The sequence below is a fragment of the Podarcis filfolensis genome (genome assembly GCF_964270895.1).
Source record: "Podarcis filfolensis genome assembly, chromosome: 6".
Lineage (NCBI taxonomy): Eukaryota > Metazoa > Chordata > Lepidosauria > Squamata > Lacertidae > Podarcis > Podarcis filfolensis.
Window position 1 is genome coordinate 64193108 of NC_139609.1, and position 24843 is coordinate 64217950.

Consider the following 24843-nt stretch of genomic DNA (forward strand, 5'->3'; position numbering starts at 1 on the left):
ATCTCCTATCCAGTGTTTGAAACTCCCATTATTCTAGGTGCATTTTGCGACAGGGAATTTCATTAGTGTGAGCAGTTTCTGAGCTCTGGGCTCAAAGATTTCAGATTAAAACTGCAGAGTGGAAGGAAAGGAGGACCCTTTTCTGCCTCCCCACTACTCTATGAAAGACTGGAGAAGAGACCCTCTTAAGAATATTAGGGGGGTGGGAAGGGGGAGGACTAGACCATGTGAAAAATGAACATAATATTTTAGCTGCAGTTCATTCACTTTCAGCTTTGTGTTCTTGTTACTAAAAAAGCATGCCTAGACATTCTGTTGTTGCGCCTATAACCTCTGTTTAAGGTGCCATTTAGCTCCGAGCTTTCATATCTCAGTTTCTAACACTGCTGCTATCCCAGCACTGGGAACAGAGCTTAAATGGAACACCTTCCCCCCTGCTCTGCTAGCTTTCCACCTACTTTTTTTAAAAAATAGTCCAACTATCTGGACTCTGAAGCGAAGCAGTTCATCATTCTATGACCTTGGGATTCCTAATACCCACCAATAAAGATAAAGGATCCCCTGACCATTAGGTCCAGTCGTGGCCAACTCTGGGGTTGCGGCACTCATCTCGCTTTATTGGCCGAGGGAGCCGGCGTACAGCTTCCGGGTCATGTGGCCAGCATGAATAAGCCACTTCTCGCGAACCAGAGCAGCGCACAGAAACGCTGTTTACCTTCCTGCTGGAGCAGTACCTATTTATCTACTTGCACTTTGACGTGCTTTCGAACTGCTAGGTTGGCAGGAGCAGGCACCAAGCAATGGGAGCTCACCCTGTCATGGGGATTCGAACCGCCGGCCTTCTGATCGGCAACTCCTAGGCTCTGTGATTTAACCCACAGTGCCACCCGCGTCCTAATACCCACCAATACCCTTGTATTAATAGATTTGCCCAAAGATAAGGAGCTGAGCTGCTACACTTTATGGAATTGTGAGGGAGAAAGTACCAAGACAGATATGATGAAGCAGCTGAGAAACTTCCAACACAGGTTGACTGCCCTAGTGATGCTCAGCAGAATTAACACAGCTTCATACAGTTCAGTGTTCAGATGGACAGCCATATAGCATCCACAACAAAAGAGTCGAGCTCAAGTTTGAATTAATTTAATGAAGTGAGAATACAGTATTGCCAAAAACACAAGGCACTGCTGCTCCAAAGAGAAGCAAAGATTTCTGACCACTACAGAGCGCAGCTCCTTAATGCGAATACAAGAGGCCATTTTGGCAAGACTTATCCCGCTTGCTTTAGCACATTTGTGGAGAGAAGCCAGTGCATTCATTTGTAAACCAGAGGCAGGATCCACATTCTCAGATTGCAATATTCAGAAATTTAGCTTCCGTAATTTGTAAGAACAGGAAGACACAAGGGTAAGCACTGGTGAATCTGTACAAAGCACTGAAGAGTAGGATTAGTAAAAAATGGGAGCAAAGAACAATACAGAGTTAGTTCAAGTACACTGCCTGCCCCATACAAAAAGGACATTGTTTATAAGGAAGATTCAGAAAGACACCTCTGGCCCTTGAGAGAGCTGGAAAAGGCAGCCTGGGCATGCAACACAGGAAGATACCGTATATTGTGTATCCCAGGAAGTTTACTGTGCAGAGGGATGAAGGACATAGCCAGCATGTTAAATTTTTTATTCTAGATAGAGCTAATAGCTCCACCTCTCCACCTTGACCCCATCTGTGGGGTGCATGGAAAGGGAAAGATACACTTCAGACAGCACAGTCACATCATCTGCCAATGCGCCCCTTTTACAGTAGGGGGCAACCTTTGCGCTTTTTGTTCTTCCTGACTTGCAAGGCGGCTCGAGTTGCCATTTCGAACACTTCCCGCACACCGTCCTTCGTCTTGGCTGAGCACTCAAGGTAGCCAAAAGCATTGATCCTGTTTGCCATGTCTCTGCCTTCCTCTGGTTTCACTGGCTCCTTACGAAGACAAAGAAAAAAACACAATCCAGATTAATGAAACCAATGCAGGGCTTGATTTAAGGAAGAACTTGAGTTAGCACAGGTGTAACACTCTATCCTGGCCGAGAAAAGCAGCACAGCTCCTCGCAGAAATATGGGTGGCCATTTTGGCAAGACTGAAGGGGCATTCTCACATGAATTGGGGTGGGGTGGGAAGAGGACGGTCCACATATAGAAAGGCCTCTTCTATGCTCAGATATATACTCAGTGTTTGGAAGGCCACAGGGCTGGGCAGTTCAAATTCTGGGGCAGGGGCAGGGCCAGTGCTGTGGCTCCATTGGCGCTTTCTATATGTGGACCCCCATTCACACAACACTTGAAGCAGATTTTAGCATCCTTCCTATAGTCATACAGTAATCTTTGTACCTGAGAACTTTGTGGTTCATGTATCTGCCCCAAGCCATCTGGATGCAAGGGAGAAAGGACAGCGAACATGTACACATCTTAGCAAAATTTGTTATGGGCTTCTACAGTGATCAGATCTCCTCTGGACCACTATTCCATGCTACACCCTGCAGGACACTGCCCCATCATCAATCTGCAATCTCTGCCATCTACCTTTATGGTGTCTCTGTCTTACCCTGGTGCTAGGCTTGTGGTCCTACTGAAAAAATCAGGGAGTCCCTCCCAAATCAGGCTCTGACTCCACTGTAGGTCTTCTGTATCTCATAGGGCTTCAGGAACGCTGCTTCCAAGCAGTAGTTTTCAATCTTTTAAGAGATGAGGTCCAACTTTAACTCCAGCCTAGACCCATCTTCTTCTTGTTGTTACAGTACAAACTGCCTCTCTTCCCTCCCACTCCAAAATCCTTTAATCCACCTTCTGGGTCTTAACCAAAGATATTGCCAAATTCAGAATTAGGAAGATTGGTGTTCGTTTAGTTTTTAATTCCTTCAGCTCAAAATTCCCAGCACGAACCCACTCTGAAGTTCAGTTCACAATGGTTTCACCATCAGGTAAAACCACAGAGCTAGGAATCTTACACTCTGCACATGCCAGCCCACCCTTTCCCCTTAGGGCTGCATATACACCAAATGTTTAAAGCACATTCTATTCTCTCCCCCCCCCCCAAAAAAAGGAAATTGTGGGGACTATAGTTCACCCTTACAAAACTACATTTCCCTGCACCCTTAAACTACAATTCCCATTATTCTTTTTTTTGGGGGGGTGCTTTAAATGCATGGCTTGTATGTAGACCAACACTTCCAAAAGTAGGAGCACCGAGTGTCAGTAGGAAAGAATTTTATCATTACAGTGGTACCTCGGGTTAAGTACTTAATTCGTTCCAGAGGTCCGTTCTTAACCTGAGGTACCACTTTAGCTAATGGGGTCTCCCGCTGCGCCGCCAGAGCATGATTTCTGTTCTCATCCTGAAGCAAAGTTCTTAACCCGAGGTACTATTTCTGGGTTAGCGGAGTCTGTAACCTGAAGCATATGTAACCCGAGGTACCTCTGTACAGCCTGAATGTTTGATAACGCTCAATAGCAGTGAGCTATGTGAGTTTTAACTGCCAATACCTCTGCCTGGAAGAGATCTTACTGACCCTGCTCAGAGGCAGCTTCACCACCAGTCCTCCCCTTCTGCAATGGTTACTGTGTTGGGGAAAGTGGAAGTGGGAGCAACTTCCCATGGACTTTCTTGTAAAAGCCCTGAATATCCTCCCAAGAATTATGAGGAATGTCAGAACTGATTAAGGGCACCATTGGAGAAGGGCACTATCTTCCAGGTGGACCAAAGATTTAGAGTATATGGCTGCAATATCAAGAAATAAGGTAACATGAAATCATAATGAAAGATGGTAGTGTCAGAGTTGTAGAGTTGGAAGCTACCCTGAGGGTCATCTAATCCCAACGCCCTGCAATGTAGAAACTCAACTAAATCCATACATAATATTCAAGAATCGAGACGCTTGCATCAACCTCCTAAAAGCAACCCAACATCTTTCTAGGAGTGCTCCACGAAAGAGCAAATGATTATTCACAAGACATTTTGTTCTCTTAATCGCCATTATAATATGAGATGGGAAACTGGGGGGGGGGGGTGAAGTTCGTATAACAATTCAAGTACTGACAAATCATTCTAGTTTTGAAATAATATTCTGATCTCCCAGAAAAAAAAGTGATTCCCTAAATTTATTGTGTGAAAAATCCAAAGCGTTTACAAGTTTCACCTAATACTTCAGTGTAATATTTTAAATAAGATGCATATTGCATCACACATTGTATGGAGTAGAGCACAGATCCATGTATACTATTTAATTGCGTTAACTATCTAATTCTTTTTTTACACACTTTTAAGTTTTTTATTTACTTTTGAAGATTTCTCACGTGATCCTGCTTGGAATAATGCTCCCTAGTTACAGAGTTTCAGAATACACAAAAGGCACTTGTTTTATCCGGAAATCTTCAGTTATCTCACCCATTTTAAGGGGTATTGGATGACTTGCTGTTTAGAAAAGGATAGGAGGGATATAGATTCTCCCCAAGAGCACTTTACTGCATAGCAGCAGCCATCAGTAATTCTGATATGAAGAGTTCTCCAAGCTGTGGCAACAGTGGCTGCTGGTTTGAAGCCTTCCCAGAAACATCACAATGACAACATTATGTAAAGCAAGTGAATTATTTCTCGCTACAAAAACTCCACCAAGCTTTTTTTTTTAAAAAAAAAAAAAATACAACAGGTTCCTCCTACCTGTTTCATCTTTGCCAGTTCCCTGCGGGTGTGATCATCATTCCGCAAGTCCTTCTTGTTCCCCACAAGGATGATGGGCACATTAGGGCAGAAGTGTTTCACTTCAGGTGTCCATTTCTCTGGGATGTTTTCTGGAAAGGCCAATCACATTCTCATGAACCAAGTCAGGCCATGAAATAAAAGCTCTCCTCCCAATGAACGACAGATTCACAGGTATACTAATCCCATGGCATTTAAAAAGGAAGCTGTTTGAGACCTCTTCAAAACAGGCCATCCCCAGATCCAGTTCGTTGCCAAAAGCAAGACTGGATACAATGAGAGTCCTATTTCCAGAGCCCTGGCCAGCGCATGGCTGAGAGCCTGCTCTCCCTACCACACCCTGTAGCAGCTGAAAGGGAACACTGAACTCCCTATGCCAATGAAAGAAATAAAGTGACTGGGAATATGGGAAAGCTCTCCCCACACAAATCCCAGAGCCACAGCAAAAAATTAAAAAAAAATCCCTGGAGACGTGGGCAAAGATCAGTTTCAGAGAGACAGAACACCACACAGAAGGAGCTGTGCAGAAAAGTTCAAAGCATCTTCCAGCGCACACACTTCCCTGCAGAATCCAGCTATGACAAATACTGTCATCATTATTAAGTCTATAGTGCTAGCAGATGCCCAAGGAGTCAATACAATTTAGTAGTTGTGTAAGGCCCAGTTAACTGTTTGCCCTCAAATGCAGAGGCAGGATCCTATCATCATCCTCCAGCCAACAAGATGCTGTTTAACACAGAACTGCTCTAACATGGGCCTTGCTGGTTATATCCTGCATCATCTGCCAAACCTGTACACATATCTATGTGTAGAGGCTGTTTAAAAGTGTCACTACCTGGAGTTTTAGAGGCAAAGTGTTATCTGTTAAAATGTGACAATACTGCGGTCCATAAAGTCCTATGAATAAATTCCTAGTTAGAAATAGTGCTCCTGATTCTCGATTGTGCATTTGAAAGCAGTGGTTACTGGAATAAGGTTTCCCCTTTTTCAAGTGAGAAAAATATTGCAAGCAGCCAAACGTGTTTGAAAAGCCCCTGGATAACAGGGCAAGGCAGCTGCTTTCATGTATAGACCAGTAGGCCTTTATTTATTACCTACTTATCTCATTTTTAACTTGTCCATGATCAAACAAGGTGGGGTACCTCAGACAATATAAAACCAGCGACAATTTCAACAAAATTATTAACACATGAATCAGCCAGTATAACCTCTGTTCTTGCTTGTTTGTTCTACAGAGATCCAAACTTGAATCCAGGTCTTTTATGGGGGGGGGGGAGGGAGAGAGAGATGCCAGGGGTTCCCCACCACTGATCTTGCTCAATGTCTGCTGGCTCTCCAGCAATGTCTTTCCCATCTACTGCCACTGACCATTTTAATTGAAGATGCCAGAAATTAGACTTACGGTCACCTACTCAAAAAATGTGCTCTACACTGAGCTATGGCACTTCCCTTAACATTCTTAGACCACTGCAACAGTTATGGAAAATGCTAGGAACTGTAGTTTAAGGGTGCTGGGAAATGTAGCTCTGCAAGCAACCTCCTAACAACTCTAAGCACCCTTAATAAACTACGGTTCCTATGATTCTTTGCAGGAGGCTATGATCCTTAAAGTGTGCTTTAAATATCTGGTGTGAATGTGACCAATGTTTCCCAAAATAGCCACTGCTTATCTGAATCTTGCAGGGACTGGAAGAATCACTACTTTGGAAGCTAAATTAGGTGTTTCAGCTTTCCCAACCCACCCGCCCATAGAGTTCCCTTGTATCCTGTGGGTGTGACCATGAGCCAGCAAATGGGCAGTATCACATGCCCTGTGTCCTCACGGCCTCTTACCTCAAGCCTAGAGTGCCATAGCCTTACCTAAACTGTCTGGACTATCAATGGAAAAGCACATGAGGATAACATCTGTGTCTGGATAAGAGAGGGGCCGTAGCCTGTCATAGTCTTCCTGCCCAGCCGTATCCCAAAGGGCCAGCTCCACCTGGAGAGACAGAAGGAAGTTTGTATCAGTGAGCAGCAGCATCAATACCACTCTGGATAAGAAATCAAAGCAAACAGGAACACAGACCCTTTTTTCTTTCTCTCCCCATAGTACATCTTGGTTAAGAGGCAGCTTTAAAGGCAACCTGGCACAACATCTACCCTAATTAAACTGCCTGAGCCCAGGAATTGATTATGGCCATTATCCAGTGTGTTTTATAGGACTGCAGCGCTACCCTCAAGGGTGCCACCAAACGGTGTCAGATGATCATGAAGCTGTCAGGAGAGGCCAGGTCCAAACACAGCTCACAGCAACATCCCTCCTGACCAACGTGGGACAGTCAGTTACAAGATGTGCAGACTCTCAGAGATAACAGTATGACATTGATAGCACTTTAGAACAGTTCTACTGAAGTTACTGTAAACCTTTACTGAGTATTTATGATATGGACAGTTCTACTGAAGTTACTGTAAACCTTTACTGAGTATTTATGATATGGACAGTACACAGCTTGACCCAAAGGGAAAACCTAACTTGAGGCAGGAGTGGGGACGAATAGGATGAAATCAGGGTTTTGGCAACAGGTGACAGAGGTGGGCAAGAACATTTTAAAGGGACTGGTGTCAGAAGGAGCAGCATGAAGTTCAGCACTCAGGGATGAACTGCAACAGAAACTGATGTGATATTTAGTTGGGGTTAAAAGCATATGTACGCTCAAAGGTGCTCCTGTTAGCAGAGAGAGTTACCTGTTTCCCATCTACTTCAATGTCAGCAATGTAGTTTTCAAAGACGGTTGGCACATAGACCTCTGGGAATTGGTCCTTACTGAACACAATCAGCAGGCAGGTCTTCCCGCAAGCACCATCTCCAACAATCACCAGCTTTTTCCGAATCGCTGCCATGCCTGCAGAAAGAGAAAGAAGGCTAGATATGAAACACAGATCACGAAGACGCTGGAATCCTACAACAGGGATGGACAAAAAGTAGTTTGGGATCTACTAGTAAATTTCTTTGTGATTTGCAGGGTATTGGCAAACGTTTCTGACTCCCCATTTTTTAATGATAAGCAACAGCAAAACAACTTTTTCTGCCCAAATTAGGCTGCTAAAATAAAGATAAGCTACTAACCAGGAGTGGACTTTCATGTGATGGGTTGGCAGCCTCAATTCTGTTCCAATACTGGAGGCAAATTCCTCAGCTTAGAATGCACTCAGAGGCACCTTATTCTTTAATTCTAACTGTTTGTCTTTTGCACTTAGCTCTGATGGGTAAATCTTAAGGCTCTAATAAAAACCCAAAGCAGATTGGACTCGATGGCCCTTGTGGTCTCTTCCAACTCTATGATTCTATGATTCTAAGATTGGACAAACCCCAAGCCTGCTCACCCTTATGCTACTGGATAGCTGATAACTCCTCCTTGCAGGCAAGGAATATTCTGTGCCAAATATAGGGCAACTCTTTATCAAGAAAAACTAAATCCTGCAATCGCAATGAATTATGAAAAAGCAAACAAGTAATCAGGCGCTATAGCACCCTTATATTTCAGAGTGGCCTGAAAATCCCTCCTGCTACCATGCAGCATAAGGAAGTTCATTTTAAAATGTCACAAGTACTTTCCTGATCACCTCACAATTCAAAAAATCCACACTTTTCTTTGACTGTCTCACTGACTTCACTTGCAAGAACATGGCTGGGCTACATTTCAGAACAGATGTATAGATTAGCTACAAAAACCACAAAAATGTCACTGCACACCAGACTTTCTGCGAGTTTCAATCCAGCGGAAGTTATTTTAGAAACCATAAAGTGCGCCTGGAGAGCACAGTGATGCAACAGAAACAACACTCAACATGAATAAGCATTTATACTCGAGAAAGGTCCAGCTGAAAATTTCAAAATATTTAGACGGCAATATTGTGCAAGCAAGGAAAAACAATTATCCTTATGACTTATAACATGTATCACTGCCTTTTCTGGACAAACATTCTGAATAATATATATTACTGCCCTTCCCTTCCCCAGCTTCAAATTTTTGAAGCTGCCCTCATTCATGAGGTTTTTTGGGGGAGGGGTGCTCTAATAGGTAGTTTCAACCCCAAATCTGCACCTATTGGATCTTGGGGTATTGTGCTAAAGGCACTTGTGGACTGTGCTGGGGAGTGAGGGGAGAAGAGAGGAGAACTTTGCTGTTTGGAGCAGAGCCAACAAAGGGATTCCATGGGGAATTCCAAGGGATGTGTGTAAGCACATTCACAGCACAGGAAGCTGCAGCCAGATCTCCTCTAGCAACATTTCACCCTGCATATATAAGCAATGCTCCAAGATAGAGGTGGTGTGGGCTCCGAGCACAAGGATAGCCAGAAGTCATTCTGAAGGCTGGAAGTCCTGCACAAAGTTTTGCCCGCACTCTTGCCTTACAAACCAAGAAAATCACACAGGTGTCTAAATTAGGCACCTGTAAACAGAAGGGAGATCAGTGATGGAGCAGAACACCTGCCATGTAATGAAAAATCAGGTTAAAAAAGACGAAAACACCTGGGATATGAATGTTTCAGAGGCTCGGCATTTGAAGTTCAAAGAACTATAGTGCTCGATTTGTCTGGATTTGTCTGCTGGATTAAACACTCTTGCAACAGAAGCCAGTGTACTCCCCTGGAAATTACACACTCATACCCCAACAGAAACTCCCACAACACAGGGAAAAGCACCAAGTATAATCAAGACTTGTGTCATAAATAGATTAACTAATTAGATTCAGCTTCAAAAAGCAAGATGAAGTCCTCATCCATTCGTTCAGCAGGTGAGCAATAAGCATTCCTCCTACTCTGCCTGAAGCCAAGCTGACTATCAAGAAGGTTGCATCTGGAACATTTTGCCATAAACCTAGACCTCCAGAATACGTGCAGTATTGCACTCCTTTCTCAGCTGCCAGACTTCTCAGGGGCAGCAGCTGTATAACTTTGATAATCTCTGGGGTTAAGACGGCTATGCTGTTTAGCATTCTGACAGTAAAAAGAGGATGGAGTGTTAACAGGGCTGAATTTAAGCCTTTCTAGAGTCCCCAATTCTTCAGAATTAATACCTCAATTCAGCCAGCAGACACAGAAGATGTCAGGAGTGAATGCCTTGTCATAAGACTTGCCAATTTGGAACAAACCCTGCCCAACTCAAGACTATACAGTCTAGAGGTAATAATCTACACAAAGGCAGAAGCATCAACCCACACGAAGGGGGGGAAACACATCCAAATCTAGGTTGTTTAAAAAATAAAACTAAAGCTGAATCTAGTATTTAACTATCTGAGACATTTATCCATCTCCCCAGTCATGAAACTGCTAAAACTGTAATTGTTGGATGGCATCTGTCTGTCTCAGGATACAGTGGAAGAGTGCACCTTCAGGGGTGAAGTCAAACTGTTGGAGAGCTACAGCACCTGCTGTGGCTGTAGAGACATGTTTTGTTGCAGCTGGGGCAGATGAAGGCATCCAGTTGTGCTGATGCAGATGTGGCATGGTATTTCTTCTCTCTGTGCTCCTCCCAGCAGTCATTCCTCTTCCTCTGGTCACTGCTATGGATATGACTGTCTCCAGGTTTCTTGTGCGTGTCATTTACAAACAACATTTCTTGGGTAGGAACCTGTCACACTTTTGTCTTGGAATGGAGACACTGCCTGGTTCAACAGACCCCCATCACTCCTTGAATGGATGTACACACCATCTTCAGTCAAGCTGAAGGCATAGGAGAGTAACAGGGAGAAGAATATGCCCAAGAGAGTTGGGGCAAGAACACAGTGCTCTTTATAGGGAAGGCATCCAAGGATGAGCCGCAATGCCTTTATACAAATCTATGGTGACACCACACTTGGAATATTGTGTACAATTCTGGTTGTCCTTTATCTCAAAAAGGGTGCTATAGAATCAGAAAAGGACAAGAGATGTTCTGTAGCTAGAGTTAATTCCTGGGGAGTGGGAAAGGTTACATCTGAGGCTTTTTAGTTGTCTTGTTTGTTTTTTTTAAAGACAAGAGGAGGATACGCTTGACATTTATATACATGTTCTAAGTTTACTAACTGCATTTATATTTTCCCCAACAACAAAACGTTTTCTGGATGGCTTCCAATAAAGGAAAAACAAATGCATATAAAAATAAAAACGAAACCAATAACCATAAAATCTAAGAACATAAAACCAGCAGCCAGAGGATAAAAGCAACATAACAAAAACTCACAGCAATACCATAATTCTGAGTTTTAAAATGTGTGATAATATCGAGTCATAAAATCGACACTGAAGCCAAAAAGGTTTAAGAGCCTGATAAAATAGAAAGATCTTCACCTGGTGATGAAACACTGACTAGAGCATAGCTGTCGGGGGAGCCAAGGAAGCATCGTGTGGAGAAAGCACACAGAGAATAGACATTTTGTTCTCCCCTCTCATAATACTAGAACTTGATAATACTAGAACCAATGAAGCTCAGTGGTGAGAGATTCAAGTCAAGAAAAGAGAGGCACACAGCACAGAACCAGACAATGGAACTCTCCACCACAAGATGGCTTTCCTACAATCAAGTGGTATACAAATTTTCATAAATATAAATCCCTCCAAGCAGGGATATTCCTAGATTATGCAACACCCTATTCATACCTTGGCCCTGATTCATGTTATCTACTGTATCATGTCTGGATAGATCTGTAATGTTGCTTTCACAGTGCAGCATATTAATATCTGCCTTTATGCTATTTTGCCTTGTCAAATCAATTCAACACAAGTTATTCTAGGGTGCAAAAAAACAACAACAAACAACCCTCTCAGGAAAGACCAGAACGTTGTGTGTTTGTTCTAAATAACAGCATTTTGCCATAATTATTGCATAACAGGCTTTACTTTAACTGATGTGCTTCAAATTAGGACAATCTCTTGTGTCCTTTTTTAAAACAAACAAACATACATACATGCTTCTGCATGTGGTGGGGAGAATTAGCATGTAGACAACTATACAAACATGAATGCTCCCCTCCCAAATCTCACGAAGTCGTCTGAGGTGCAATGGGGGAAAGCAGATGCAGGTACTGTTCACAACTCTTCACCTGACTACTTTGAACCCATAAACATTGAATGGAAGGAGGAGACTTCCAAGTGTGATGGTTGGCTAAAAGAGGGAAGACTTGAAAAAGTCAGAACATATCCATATTGATAAGCAGCTTGTTCTCAGAGACAAAGCCAACAGGAGCTAAATATTTTATTCATCACATTCAGCCTGCACTCAGTGGATAAAGCAGATGGGATCATCGCTCTTAAGATACTGCCAGTTAAATGTGGAGAATTGAATATCATTCCTTTTCATCCAGCCTACTGCAAGAAATTATGCCAGAGATGGGTCTGACATTTGTCATCCATATAACACTTTTATTGAGCAAAGTGTTTTATAAACCTCATTTCATTCGTCCTCAGTTGGCCTTTCAGGGGGGTTATTTACATTTTATGGTTTAAAAATGCAAGCAACTTTATTGCTTAACCACTGGTCTTTGCAATAATAAAAATAATAAAAGCACAGTTTGGAGCACACAACATAAAGCCTTCTTAAAAACTCATAAAAACCAGTAGTCCGTTGTAATGCAGGCATACGAAGGAAAATTATGGACATGGCCACGGCTACAGCAGAGAATCTATGACTACCCTTGGGACTCGAATCTGAATCTTCAGTGATCCAATTTATTGGAGGTTTTAAAGCAGAGGTTGGATGGCCACGTGCCAGGTATTCTTTAGTTGTGCTTCCTACAAGGGATTGGACTAGATGACCCCTGGGGTTCCTTACAACTCTACAATTCTTTTATTCTACTAATTTTAGAGTTATAGGAAGGGGTAAGATGTTTAGAATAGTTGACCTATTAAAATATTCATTTTAAAAAGTGTGCCATATATATATATATATACATATATATATATATATATATTAGCAGTGAAACACATATCAAACACCTAATGTAGATGCAATGACAAAAATGTTTTAACTTGCCTTTTAGAGGGTAAGCGGGAGAGCGCCAAACAGAATACATCTTGACACTGTGAGGTTACCTTTTGTGGCTTGGGGTGGGGGGGTTGGACAGCTCTGGCAAATACAGGTGATATGTTGCCATAGGAACTCATTGTTAAATCACTGTCCTGAATAACTAGGCAATAATTGAAAGCAGGCAAGAGGAATGTCTCTCTCCTCACCCCTTAGCTACAGAGGATGTCATCTAGCAGCTTTGAAGTGTGTGTTTAAGTAAGCACAGCCTGCAGTTAGGAATTCTGGATTCTAGAAACACAGGGTGCTGGCAGTCTCCTTCACGATCTGGTGTGGGAGAAGAGGGGTGCTGAAGTGCTCGAGCTTTGTGCTTCCACCCATGCTCAACTTGTGCACATGCAAACATTACAAAGATCTCCTTCCTTTTCTTCATTTTGTTTGACCCCACTTTTTTACAATCCAACCCACCCAACCATATACAGTGGTACCTCGGGTTAAGTACTTAATTCGTTCCGGAGGTCCGTTCTTAACCTGAAACTGTTCTTAACCTGAAGCACCACTTTAGCTAATGGGGCCTCCTGCTGCCGCCATGCCACCAGAGCACAATTTCTGTTCTCATTCTGAAGCAAAGTTCTTAACCCGAGGTAATATTTCTGGGTTAGCGGAGTCTGTAACCTGAAGCGTATGTAACCCGAGGTACCACTGTATGGGCAGCCATATAAATTTTATTAATTACTTACGACTGCTAAAATGAGCTGCTATCTTCCTGGCACCTCCTTTAAGGTACATACAGAACAGAACTAGGCCTCCCTACAGGTAAATAACAAATCCCCCAAATAGTGATATAGTGGCATTGATTTGCTAGCCTCTTTTTTCTTAGCTCATGATCCACAGTGCAAATGAAGCAAGTTGTATTTGTAGGTCTCTTGCTGCTTGTTTTTTGCATGAATGGAATGTGGGAAGCACCCTTGGGTTGCTAAGGGAAACCACCATGTCTGAACATTTTGTTGGTTAGCATAAGGTTACCAGAATTTTTTCAATGAATCCGGGGACACTTTTCAACTTCAGTGGATTTTGTATGGGGACTGGTTTGTAAATCCGGGGACTGTCCCTGGGAAATGGGGACGTCTGGTAACCTTAGATTAGCATTTATAACAATACTTGGAGCCAAGATACTGGAGCCTTTGACTGGCACACTCATAAGACTACTACTTCAGAGCAGCTATGGGACTGAACCAGAAGGGAAGCACACAAATCTAGGATTGGGAATTTATGAGTCTGTTCAAGCTGGAGTATGAGGTGGCTTAAGGGGGTAACAAAGGGTCATCTCGAATGAACTTTATGTAAATTTATTTGACTTTTTCAGCAATCATATCTCTGTGGTGGTTTGGTATAAAACAAATGTCTTTGTTACTGATAACTTATATGTTCCCTCACATCCTTAGCCCCATACCTGGTATTAGGGGAAGGGAGAGACAAACTGGGTGAAGAGCTAAAGACTTGTCTTGCTGACAGATTGCTCCAATAGAAGACACAGCCAAAAGATGGAATTATAAGAAATGTAGTTAATCACATATGGGTTCTACAGTGCAATATGCATCTAATTAGTAAAGGTAAAGGGACCCCTGCCCATTAGGTCCAGTTGTGGCCGACTCTGGGTTTGCGGCGCTCATCTCGCTTTATTGGCTCAGGGAGTCGGAGTACAGCTTCTGGGTCATGTGGCCAGCATGACTAAGCTGCTTCTGGCGAACCAGAGCAGCGCACGGAAACGCCATTTACCTTACCACCGGAGCGGTACCCATTTATCTACTTGCACTTTGACATGCTTTTGAACTGCTAGGTTGACAGGAGCAGGGACCGAGCAATGGGAGCTCACCCCGTCGTGGGGATTCGAACTGCCAACCTTCTGATTGGCAAGCCTTAGGCTCTGTGGTTTAACCCACAGCGCAACCCACGTCCCATGCATCTAATTAGAGGCCAATAAAAGAGCATGGCACAGTGAGAAAGAAGAAATCAATGAACAAAAGGTTAGCAAGTGCAGGAATTACATGAACCTTGACCAAAGAAAAACTGGGCAAATCTTGACTCATCTTCCTGATGGGTTTTCAAACCTAATCACATCTTTGTTGTTGTTGTTTAGTCGTTGTCCAACTCTTCATGACCCCATGGACCAGAGCACGCCAGGCACTCCTGTCTTCCACTGCCTCCCGCAGTTTGGTCAAACTCATGCTGGTAGCTTTGAGAACACTGTCGCATTCTTTAGTCAAGACTATTGTCCTCATGCTATCAGTGACAACATAATCATGTTGCAGGACATGCAACAATTGCTACAGAAAAGCTCCCTTGGTGTCTCCAGAGACCATTAACACTTTTTCAAGGGGGGGGGGGAGGCAAGGGTCACATTCACTCTTAACCACCTCTCCAAGGGCTACATGCCGGTGGGAAAGGATCAGAGCAAAATAAAAATAAAAATAAGTGGGGTCACAAGTCCATGACCAGGAAGAAAATAAATATTCATTCATGATTGATTCATGGTTTTATACACCCCAAAGGCAGGCAGAAAAATTGTACAGCAATTAACAAATCTTGCTTCAGGGAGAAAAAAAAAGATTTTATTCACTTTGTGTTGAATCTATTAAAAAATGGAAGAAGGCACCCATATCACAGTGGACTCGGGAACATTGATTTGGGTTTGCTAGCAGGAATGATTAATATAGGAGCGCCTAAGCCACATTCACTCAGTGCTGCAAAGTTGATAACTGGAAACAATCCAACTCAGATTCCAACACTGTAATTGACTGTGTACGCTTGTACGCATTGTGAAATGCCAGCCAGCCTTGAGATAAGCCAAATTTGAACAATTCCACCCCTAGAGATTTTGTTACCTAGAGATGGCCTTATCTACAAAAGAGGAATTCCCAGTTATATATAACTGAAGATAGATAATAAAGATACTCTGCAAGGCTGATATCTTAAATTGTCATTGCCTTCTATCCTGCAGACACAATATGTTGGTTTTCAACACACTTAAGGAGCATTAAACAGTAGATCTGAATAACATTATCAACACTTAGCGTTTTATATAGCACTCTACAGCACACAAAGTACTTCATCATATACTAAATTTCAATAACTGTTATAGACAACCCTGTGAAGCACGGCATTAGCTCGCTTCATGTGTGCAAGGGGTTCCACATGAAGAAAGAAACAGCAGGACTGTACTGCTGGCCCTGCTCCCAAACGTGGCGTCTCCCAACCCCATCTCTGACATCAGCACATTAGGTATGGACATCCCAGCTCAGGAATCCACACCTAACGCATGCATGTTTGGGAGAGACAATGGGTTCACCCTTTTTACACATGGACACCCTTTGCATGCTACTCACATGAAGGAACGTTTTGAAGACTGTCCAAAAACTTCAACTAGTCCAAAAACGTATCAGCAAAGCAAGCACACATAAGATCACACTCCAACAGCCCAGTACATCCTTACAGTGCTTAAAGACATAGAGCAGCTACCAATTCATTCCTGGGCACAATTCCAAAGTGCCTGGTTTGGTCTACAACATCAAAATGACCTGGGAACAGAGGAAGCTCTGAGTATAGGCTCAGCATTGCCAATTATCTAGCAGTAACTTTGGGGGATTTCACAAAACCCAGCCCTACGTGATAATGGAGAGTCAATGAACCCACAAAGGATGTGCTCTGCCACTCAGCTATTACCTCAAGATATGCAAAATATTAACCACCCTGGCTGTTAATATCATCTTCAAAGCGTCTCTCCACCTTCTGTGGTGCAGCAAGCAATGCGTGGAAGGGCTTTTTCAGTAATGGCACCTAAAGCCATTTCAAACAAATACAGTGGTACGTTGGTTCTCAAACTTAATCCATTCCAGAAGTCTTTTCCAAAACCAAAGCATTCCAAAAGCAAGGTGCGCTTTCCCATAGAAAGTAATGCAAAATGGATTAATCTGTTTCAGACTTTTAAAAACAACCCCTAAAACAGCAATTTAACATGAATTTTACTATCTAATGAGACCATTGAGCCATAAAATGAAAGCAATAAGCAATGTACTGCAGTCACACAATCAATCAGGAGCTGAACTGGGTTCCACGCAGTCACAAAAATGAAACAAAAAAGCCGGAAAAATGCAAAAAAATAGCAAAAAAAGACAGACCTCAGCGTAACACTCAAATCGGAAGCGTAACACTCAAATCAGAAGCGTAACACTCAAATCGGAGCACATTCGGCTTCCAAAAAAAGTTCACAAACCAGAACACTTCTGGGTTTGCAATGTTTGGGTTCCAAGTTGTTTGAGTACCAAGGCGTTTGAGAACCAAGGTACCACTGTATTGCCATCCGTGTATTTAAGATGGAGACTGAGAGAAAGTGGTACTGTATACCTAAGCTCACCTGGAGTTCATGATACTGGAGGCAACTAGGAAAGCTGTTTTGTGTAAGGGTTAGAGTGTCACACTAGGACCTGCTGTGTAATTCTCTGGGTGACCTTGGGCAGTCTCTCTCTCTCTCCCTCCTGTCTCACAGGGGGTGTTGCAGGGTTAAAGCTTAAAGCTGAGGAGGACTATGCCCAGTGCCCTGAGCTCAATACCATCTGAACCAAGGATAACCTGGTTTACGCCTCAGCCTCTTAACCTCTGCGCCATACACCAGTTCATGTTTCAAAACAATTAAAACATGCAACATTATTACAATAACTCTGAACTATCACAGTTAGCCGCATAAGCAGCACAGTGTTCTTAACTTGTGTGCCAGACATTCGGAGGTGTGACCCAAACTGCGGAAAGGGAAATAAAAATAAGATATAGCAAAACAAGTCAGAGGAACTGGCATTCTAAGGTCAAGATGGTCCCTGCTATTGGGACTCTTTGTTCCTTTTAATATTATTATTGAAGGGAAGCAGCCTATGTTTGTATTTCATCTGTCAGTGCAGGCCCCATTTTCACTGCTGTCACCTTATCTTAAACACAGGGCAAAGGGAATTTGGGAATGTGAAGCATTCTCTTGCAACACCGGAAAGGAAAATTTGGAAAGAACAGTCAATGCTTTCAGTATGCCTGTTACTTGGAACTATATATTCGGGGAGGTAGGTCAGGAAAAAAAGGTTTTGCGTATTTTACAAAAGGTCAGCAATTGCAAAACAAAACAAAAAGCTGGCTGAATGCAACCTAGGTCAAGAGCCCAGTTATGAGAGACATGCATTGCAATCCATCTGCATGCAACACACCCTGTGCTTTGAGAAGGGTGTAGACTACACTCTTTGCCAACCTAGTGCTCTCTAGATATATTGCACAACAACTCCCATCAGCCCCTGCCGAAGTGGTAGTAGCCAGCAGCAAGTTATTTTAAGGAGAGACCTTCATTTGAAGGACCAGGAAGCCACGCTGGAAAGACAAGAATTCCACCCAACACACTGGAGAGTCACAAGCACAGTAGCAAAGTGTGTAAGTTTATCTGCTCTCTTATCAAAGTCTCCCATCACTTACTTGCCAGCTGCTAAAGCCAAGAATTCCAGGCTGTGCAAACCACACCTATTCATATGCCATGCATTATGCAGCTCTCAATTCAAAATTACAACTGGCCAAATTCTGTTTTTGCTCACTCACCAGAATTTCAAATGATGCTGCAAAAAATGTCTAGACATTATGCTACACCTTTGAAAACTTATAAAATAGCAGCTGGGGGCAGAGGGAGAGGAAAATTTTGACCCTTCTCAGCCTGTTGTGGTCCTAACAAAAATCAGCCCAAGTTTATTTACCGTATTTTTCGCCCCATAGGGCACACCGGCCCATAGGGCGCACCTAGTTTTTTTTTGGGGGGGATAAAGGGGAAAAAAATATTTTCCCCCTCAGGCACGGGGCTGGGGCGGGGGAAGCCCAAGCTTCCCCCGACCCCAGCCCCCAGAACAGGCTGCTATCCGCAAGCCTTGGGAGCCCGGCGGGAGCTCCCCAGGCTTGCGGATATCTGCCCGAAGTGCACTGCTTCAGCGCACCCCGGGCTTCGGGCAGCAGGCTGCTATCCGCAAGCCTAGGGAGCCCTGTGGGAACTCCCGCAGGCTCCCCAGGCTTGCAGATAGCTTCCTGAAGCCTGGAGAGCAAGAGGGGTCGGTGCGCACCGACCCCTCTCACTCTCCAGGCTTCAGCGAAAGCGTGCACTCGCCCCATAGGACGCACACACATTTCCCCTTCAATTTGGGAGGGGAAAAAGTGCGTCCTATAGGGCGAAAAATACGGTACATTGGAAGTGAAGCCTCCCCTGCTGCTCAAACACACAGCTGTTTAGACATTAAAAAATATTCACATTAATTGTATTCAAACAATTAACATTGCATCTAGTTTGACCCTAAGAATGTACCTAAATGGATGATTTCATAATAACTGCTTTGAAATGTCCCACAAAGTAGTGTTTACTGACATATATGTGTGTGTGTATATACACACACACATATCACATTCTATATTCCAGCCATATTTCCCCAGTTATAAATCAAGAACTTCTCAACATGGCCTTGTAAAGGTTTCCACTCAATAATTAAACACTTAATGCAAGATTACTCATCCCACTGAAGCATTAATGCATGACAGTGATGCAAGTAGCTACTTGTTGAGTTCATCAGGTCAGTAATAGAAACCAACCAAGGTTCACAAAGAGTAGGAGACGCCCTTACGCAAGACTTTTTTTTGACAAGCGGTGGTGGAGAATGTGATTAAGCACTTGCCTGCAGTTTATTTCATTGCTAACATAGTAGAGGAAGAAATCTTTACAAGATTAAACATTTAGCATGATGAAGAACTCTGTGCAATATACTCATATGCTGCTATGGGAATGCTGGTTTATCCTAAGAAGGGTAATAATCTACTACCAATACATTTTGCACTGATAGTCCAGCAGTGGAGAACCTCCAGCCCATAAGCATAATCTGGCCTGCCACCTTTTCTTTTCAGCCCACCGGCATTGTCACAGAAGACCACACCTATTAAACAGGCCAAGATGGCAACAGTTTTGATCCACTTTTTAATATAACATTTATCTCAAATCTGTGCAATCTGTGTACACGTCAGCAACGACCCACATTAGTTAGAACTATGATGACAACCTAATGACTTACCTGGTAGCCACAGGTGACTAGGAATTTCATGCAGCCAAGTGAGCAGGCTGGTAGAGGAAAGATGGACTGCTCCATTCCTCCTCTACCAACCTACTTGGTTTCCATATTATCCGTGGAAGAAGCAAAGCCTCTTCTTCCTCTACCAGCATGGAAACCCAGTGGTCAAGCAGATAAGGAACAAAGCTTCTGCTCATTTCACTCACAAACCTGCCTACTTCCTACCAACCCCCTCTCCTTCCCATTTACACCTCACCAACACCCTCCCTTTAAACCTTGCCAAACTCACCCTTACATCTCACCCAAACTGTGGGGCCTGCTCACCTTACAATTCACCCAAACCCTGGCACAGGCGAGTCACAGAGGATCAGGCAGCAGAGGCTGGGCTAGCTCTCCAGTAACCATTCTGCTCTGCTGCCACTTCCCTTCTCTTTGCCTCCAGCATTGCTGAAGCCGAAATAGCGGTGTCAGTTTGAGGGGCAAGAGAGAAGGACAGTTGCTAGAGAGCTGCTCTGGCTTGTTCTGGCTACTCAGGTGGGCTGCCTACCTGTTCATTCAGGCCATTGCCACGTTGCAGTTCACGTGGACTGCAGCCTGACAACATCCTTACACTTCTATTTATATAGAAAAATGTACAAGGCTGCATAAGGGAGCACGTCATTTGGAACTAGGCAAACAGCTTTTGAAAAGGGAGGGAATTGAGACCAGCAGAGCTGCCAAATCAGCCTCAGAGCCCAAAACCAGGGTGATGGGTGGTATAAAAGCTGCCTGGTAAATCTAACAGGAAAATTATAAAAAGAAACTTTCTCCTTTGTCTTGGTCGCTGCATAGAGTTCTAAACAGGCTTAGAAATTTTGCACTGAGAAAAGGATTTTAAACAAGCAATTTCAGAAGCAACACAGAAAATCCATGAATGAAAAGAGACCTCTGCTCAGGGAGCTGAAAGAAGTAAACGAGAAAGCACCAAACAAGGCATCTCTTCAGAGCAGGCACAAAATATATAGGAACATGCTCAAGAGGTAAACTTTGCAGTAAATGGGTTGTAGAGCTGGAGCCAACAGTGACACACAGCAGACCAAGCCAAGCCAGGAGACCCAAGACAACAACAAAATCCTGCAGGTAATGGAAGCTGCATGCACTGAGCACTCCAAGTTAGAACAAGGAAGGGAAAAGAAGAAAAGAACTGGGTATCGAACTGCAATCTAGGATTTCAGATACAGTCAGCAGGAAGCTTGACAAACTGGCTCAGACAAGAAAAGCAACAGACACAGGAGACTACGCTTCACATCTTCCACAGCTTTTATATCGATCTCTGCTTCCTGACATCTGATCCAGATGATGAGATTTTTGGCAAAGCAAGCAACTGTACATTTGTAAATGGGCAGAAAATGCTGCCCAATACACAAAAAGATAAAAATCTGTGGCCCGTGTTTGCATGGGTATTTGTTCCACCCAAAATCAAAGGGGACTGTGTACATACTGTTCAGTCCGATTTTGTGGGAGAGAAGTCCCATTGAACACAATGGAGTTTATTTCCGAGTAGCCATGTACAAGACTGCAACACATCAGTTCCCACACAGAACATGTATCATTCTCCTTTTAGGTTTTCCTTTTTTAGTGTTTCCTTACTTTTGAACTACTCAGCCCAACATCAAATGCAAGTTCAGCAGAAATCCTCTTAGTTTCTGTACAAATCAACAAAGATTTCTGTTCGGAATCTAGGGTGAGATACCCATGTAGAGAAAGTTGCCCCAAGTGCACAGAAGCAGCTTAAGGTTCAAATGCCATTCCCCCTCTCCTGCCAAGCCCAGCTGCTCATAGGAGCCAACTCCTAGATGCTGAGAGGTCTTCATCCCCAATAAAATAATTGAGGGGGCCAGGGGCCCCCAAAGCTGATGGGAATTGCCATTCACACAATGTGTGTGCACTGTGTCATGTGATTGATTATGTGGGGTGGGGCTTACCTGGACCCTCCAATATTTTATTCTAGTTGGCACCCCTGCAGCTGCTTAAAGCTCCTCTCCCCTCTCCCCTCCCCTACCAAACTGAAGGATGTGAGACAAGAAACCAGTTCAACTGGAGAAAGAGAAACTAAGGGCATCTGCAAGGGACAATAAGTGGATAGAAAAGGGGGAAAACACCCACTGATTCTCCCTACCATCACCGTTCCATCAGCAAACACAGGTTCAGGAAACATACTCTTCCTGTGGCAATAGGCAATTCCATCATGACATGACAGATGGAAGAGACATTTTGAAAGTTATCAAGTGACATTTTGGAGATCAATCTAAAGTTATCTGAGCAGACAGTTTTTGAACATGGTTGACATATCACAACCTATGGAACTTATATATATATTGTTTCATTGTCCTCCGCTAGCCTTAGTAAAGTCTGTAGCTTTTAAGCCATTCACATTGTAAAATGATGCAATAAAATTCATTCCCATTAACGTGCCACATCTTTTCTTCAGGCAAGGGCGAAACCTGGCTTTTTTTCACCCAGGTCAAATACCCAGTTTGGCACACTCCCTGCCCCCATGCACACTTGTGTACACACGCACACAGGCTGGGAGCCTCAATACCCCTGGAGACTTCACCCAGGGCAAAAAACCTGGCTACCCCTCCCAGCTACAGCTCTGCTTCAGGTATCGGGTGTATGCCTCTGCTAGCTAGGAAACACACTGAGAAGCCTGGAGCAGATCAACCATCATTGGGTCAAGTGAACCAGATAGGTCTATCCTTTAAAAATCTGTGCTGCCAAATTCCATTTAGCAGAATCAAACACGAAACTCCTCTCCTCCTGTTGCAAAACACAAAGCAGCACACGTGATGTTGAAGCCCAAGCAACAAAGTGGAGAAGTTTATGCTTCGTTCATCTTCATTTTATAAAGTTTATTTTAGCACACATCAGGAGAAACAAAGACACTTCCTGAACATGAACATTTCCTTTCTACCATTTATAGCACCAGGGGCATAAAGGATGAACTGGGAAATATATTCGGACATGAGCTTTCAAACAAGTACAAAACTGACAAGCCTGTTCTTTATCAAAGCCCATAAAGTTTGAGATGCAGCCTTGTAAAAGGTGATGCACTTACTGGGACTGGAAACCCTTCCTGTTATGGCAGTTCTTGGGACTACTCAGTCTGTCATTTCTGGCAAGGAAAAAGCAGCAGAGGAAGCAAGTGCCCTCTACCCCATAAAAACCTGTGTTTTGAAATAATCTGAATGCATTTCACAAACATCTGGAAACTGAGGAACACTTTTTGCTCAATTAAAACCAAGAAGCACACTTCACTCTCACCCCCCCCCCAAGATTTACTTTTAGAAAATACAACAATACTTCAGATTCCATGACATACAGAGCAAGGAATCACTTCCTTGCCTCAGAGGATTTTGGTGGGAGCTACTGTGCACTATAACACCAGGGCAAAGTGAGGAGGAGGGCAGGAAATGCTGCCATGTGATTTCTGTTCCTCATTAAATCTGAATGTGTTAGTATTGTAAGAATCTCTTGTAAGATGCTTTGAGAGCCTCTCGTGTGTTATAAGCATTCTAAACAAAAAAATATAGGATTTGCCTATGCTCTAAAGAGCCCAATATCCTATGCTCCTGTATGTGTAACTAGTCGCAGGGGCGAAAATAGGCTTTATTTCACCCAGGATAAAGACCTATTTTGGCATCCCCGTGCACATTTGCGCGCGCGCGCGCACACACACACACACAGCCTAGAAGCCTCAGTGGCACCCCTCTGGAGGCTCCACCTGGGGCAAAACACCTGGCAAGCCCCCCCCAGCTACGGCTGTAACCTGTCACCTTTTTTCACAATAAACTGGGGCGAAGGGCAATTTTAAGTGTAGTAAAGGCAGGTAGGAGAGGATGCTGAACCCTTCACCACCACGCCCTTTTTGAAAAAAACAATTTCACCCCAAAAATGAGGGAAGGATACATGTAATTTGGGCAAGTAAAGTGCCCTGTTCCACTCTTCCTTGGGCTAGACTTTAACACCCCCACCCCCATGAAGGAAAATCCACACAACCCACATTCTGGTGCACAGCTTGCTCCTGACATGAAGGTGCAAGAGACAGGCTGCTGTGCTGCAGCAGCAAGAGTGATAGGATTAACCATCACATGCAATGCAGCAAAATTACTCACCCAACTAGCAAAAACCAAACAGAAGCAGAAAAGACCAGAGATCAGCAATTCATGCATAGATGTATCTGGCATCTCCTCTCTCCTGAGCTGGTTTCTCCGGGCTCTCAATTTATTTATATATTTGCTCCTGGTGTACAGATAATTCTTACAAGTACACAAGTGTGCCGTGGCACACAATTCAGAACTACAGTAGTGATCTAATGGAATTGGGATTTAAGGGCCAAGCTAGTCATTTGGCAGGACAGCTGGCCCTGGGAATCCGAGTCTTTGTCTCTCACCTAAAAACTGGCAGAAAGAGAAAATGAGATTTGGAGAGAAGGCGGCTATTTAATCTCCAACAACTGTGCAACACTCTGCTTTGGGAAGGGGTGGGATTCACTGGTGGCGAGGCTGGTGAGCCACCTGTCAGGGATTTGTAATGCCCTGCATTACAGTTCCTGCATCAAACGGGGGGTTGGGCTAGATGACCACCAGCACACTCTTTCCAACTTTAAGATCCAAACCTTTTCCAGCATCCCACTTCATCTTACTCCCTGGGAGATGCATCAACTGAAGAATTGTTCAGGTGCAGAAAATGTTAAGGAGCCCTTCCCTGCTTCCAAATCAGCCTTTATCCACTCTAAGGTCTTGTCCATACTTCTGCTTGTCCTACCTATGGGGCGGAGACGTTTTCTGTTTGCAGCCCTGCTGCTTTTCCCAGGAAAGCCCACTCTTTAACACTGAATCAGATCAAGCATCGCTCCATGGAAAATCCCACTGGATTCAGTGAAAAAGATTGGGTTTTCCCCGGAGAAAGTGGCAGGACAAGCTGGAGCCCCAAATTGCACTCTTTTCTCT

General features: G+C 43.6%; 1 protein-coding gene across 3 annotated transcripts in view; it reads right to left on the minus strand.

Moving 5' to 3' along the window:
• Nucleotides 1-1127: 1127 nt before the first annotated feature.
• RHOC (ras homolog family member C) overlaps nucleotides 1128-24843 on the minus strand; it is a 29077-nt gene continuing 5361 nt past the window's right edge. For 2 of the 3 annotated variants that reach the window (XM_083617635.1, XM_083617636.1), the window contains exons 2-5: nucleotides 7469-7626; nucleotides 6602-6722; nucleotides 4703-4833; nucleotides 1128-1968 (exon numbers count right to left, since the gene is read on the minus strand). In XM_083617635.1, coding sequence (XP_083473761.1) covers nucleotides 1795-1968; nucleotides 4703-4833; nucleotides 6602-6722; nucleotides 7469-7624 — 582 coding nt within the window. In that variant the 5' untranslated portion in view covers nucleotides 7625-7626 and the 3' untranslated portion in view covers nucleotides 1128-1794. Of the gene's footprint in view, nucleotides 1969-4702; nucleotides 4834-6601; nucleotides 6723-7468; nucleotides 7627-7850; nucleotides 8032-8088; nucleotides 8878-24843 lie in introns of those variants that run through there. The other variant, XM_083617637.1, reaches the window with a different exon arrangement.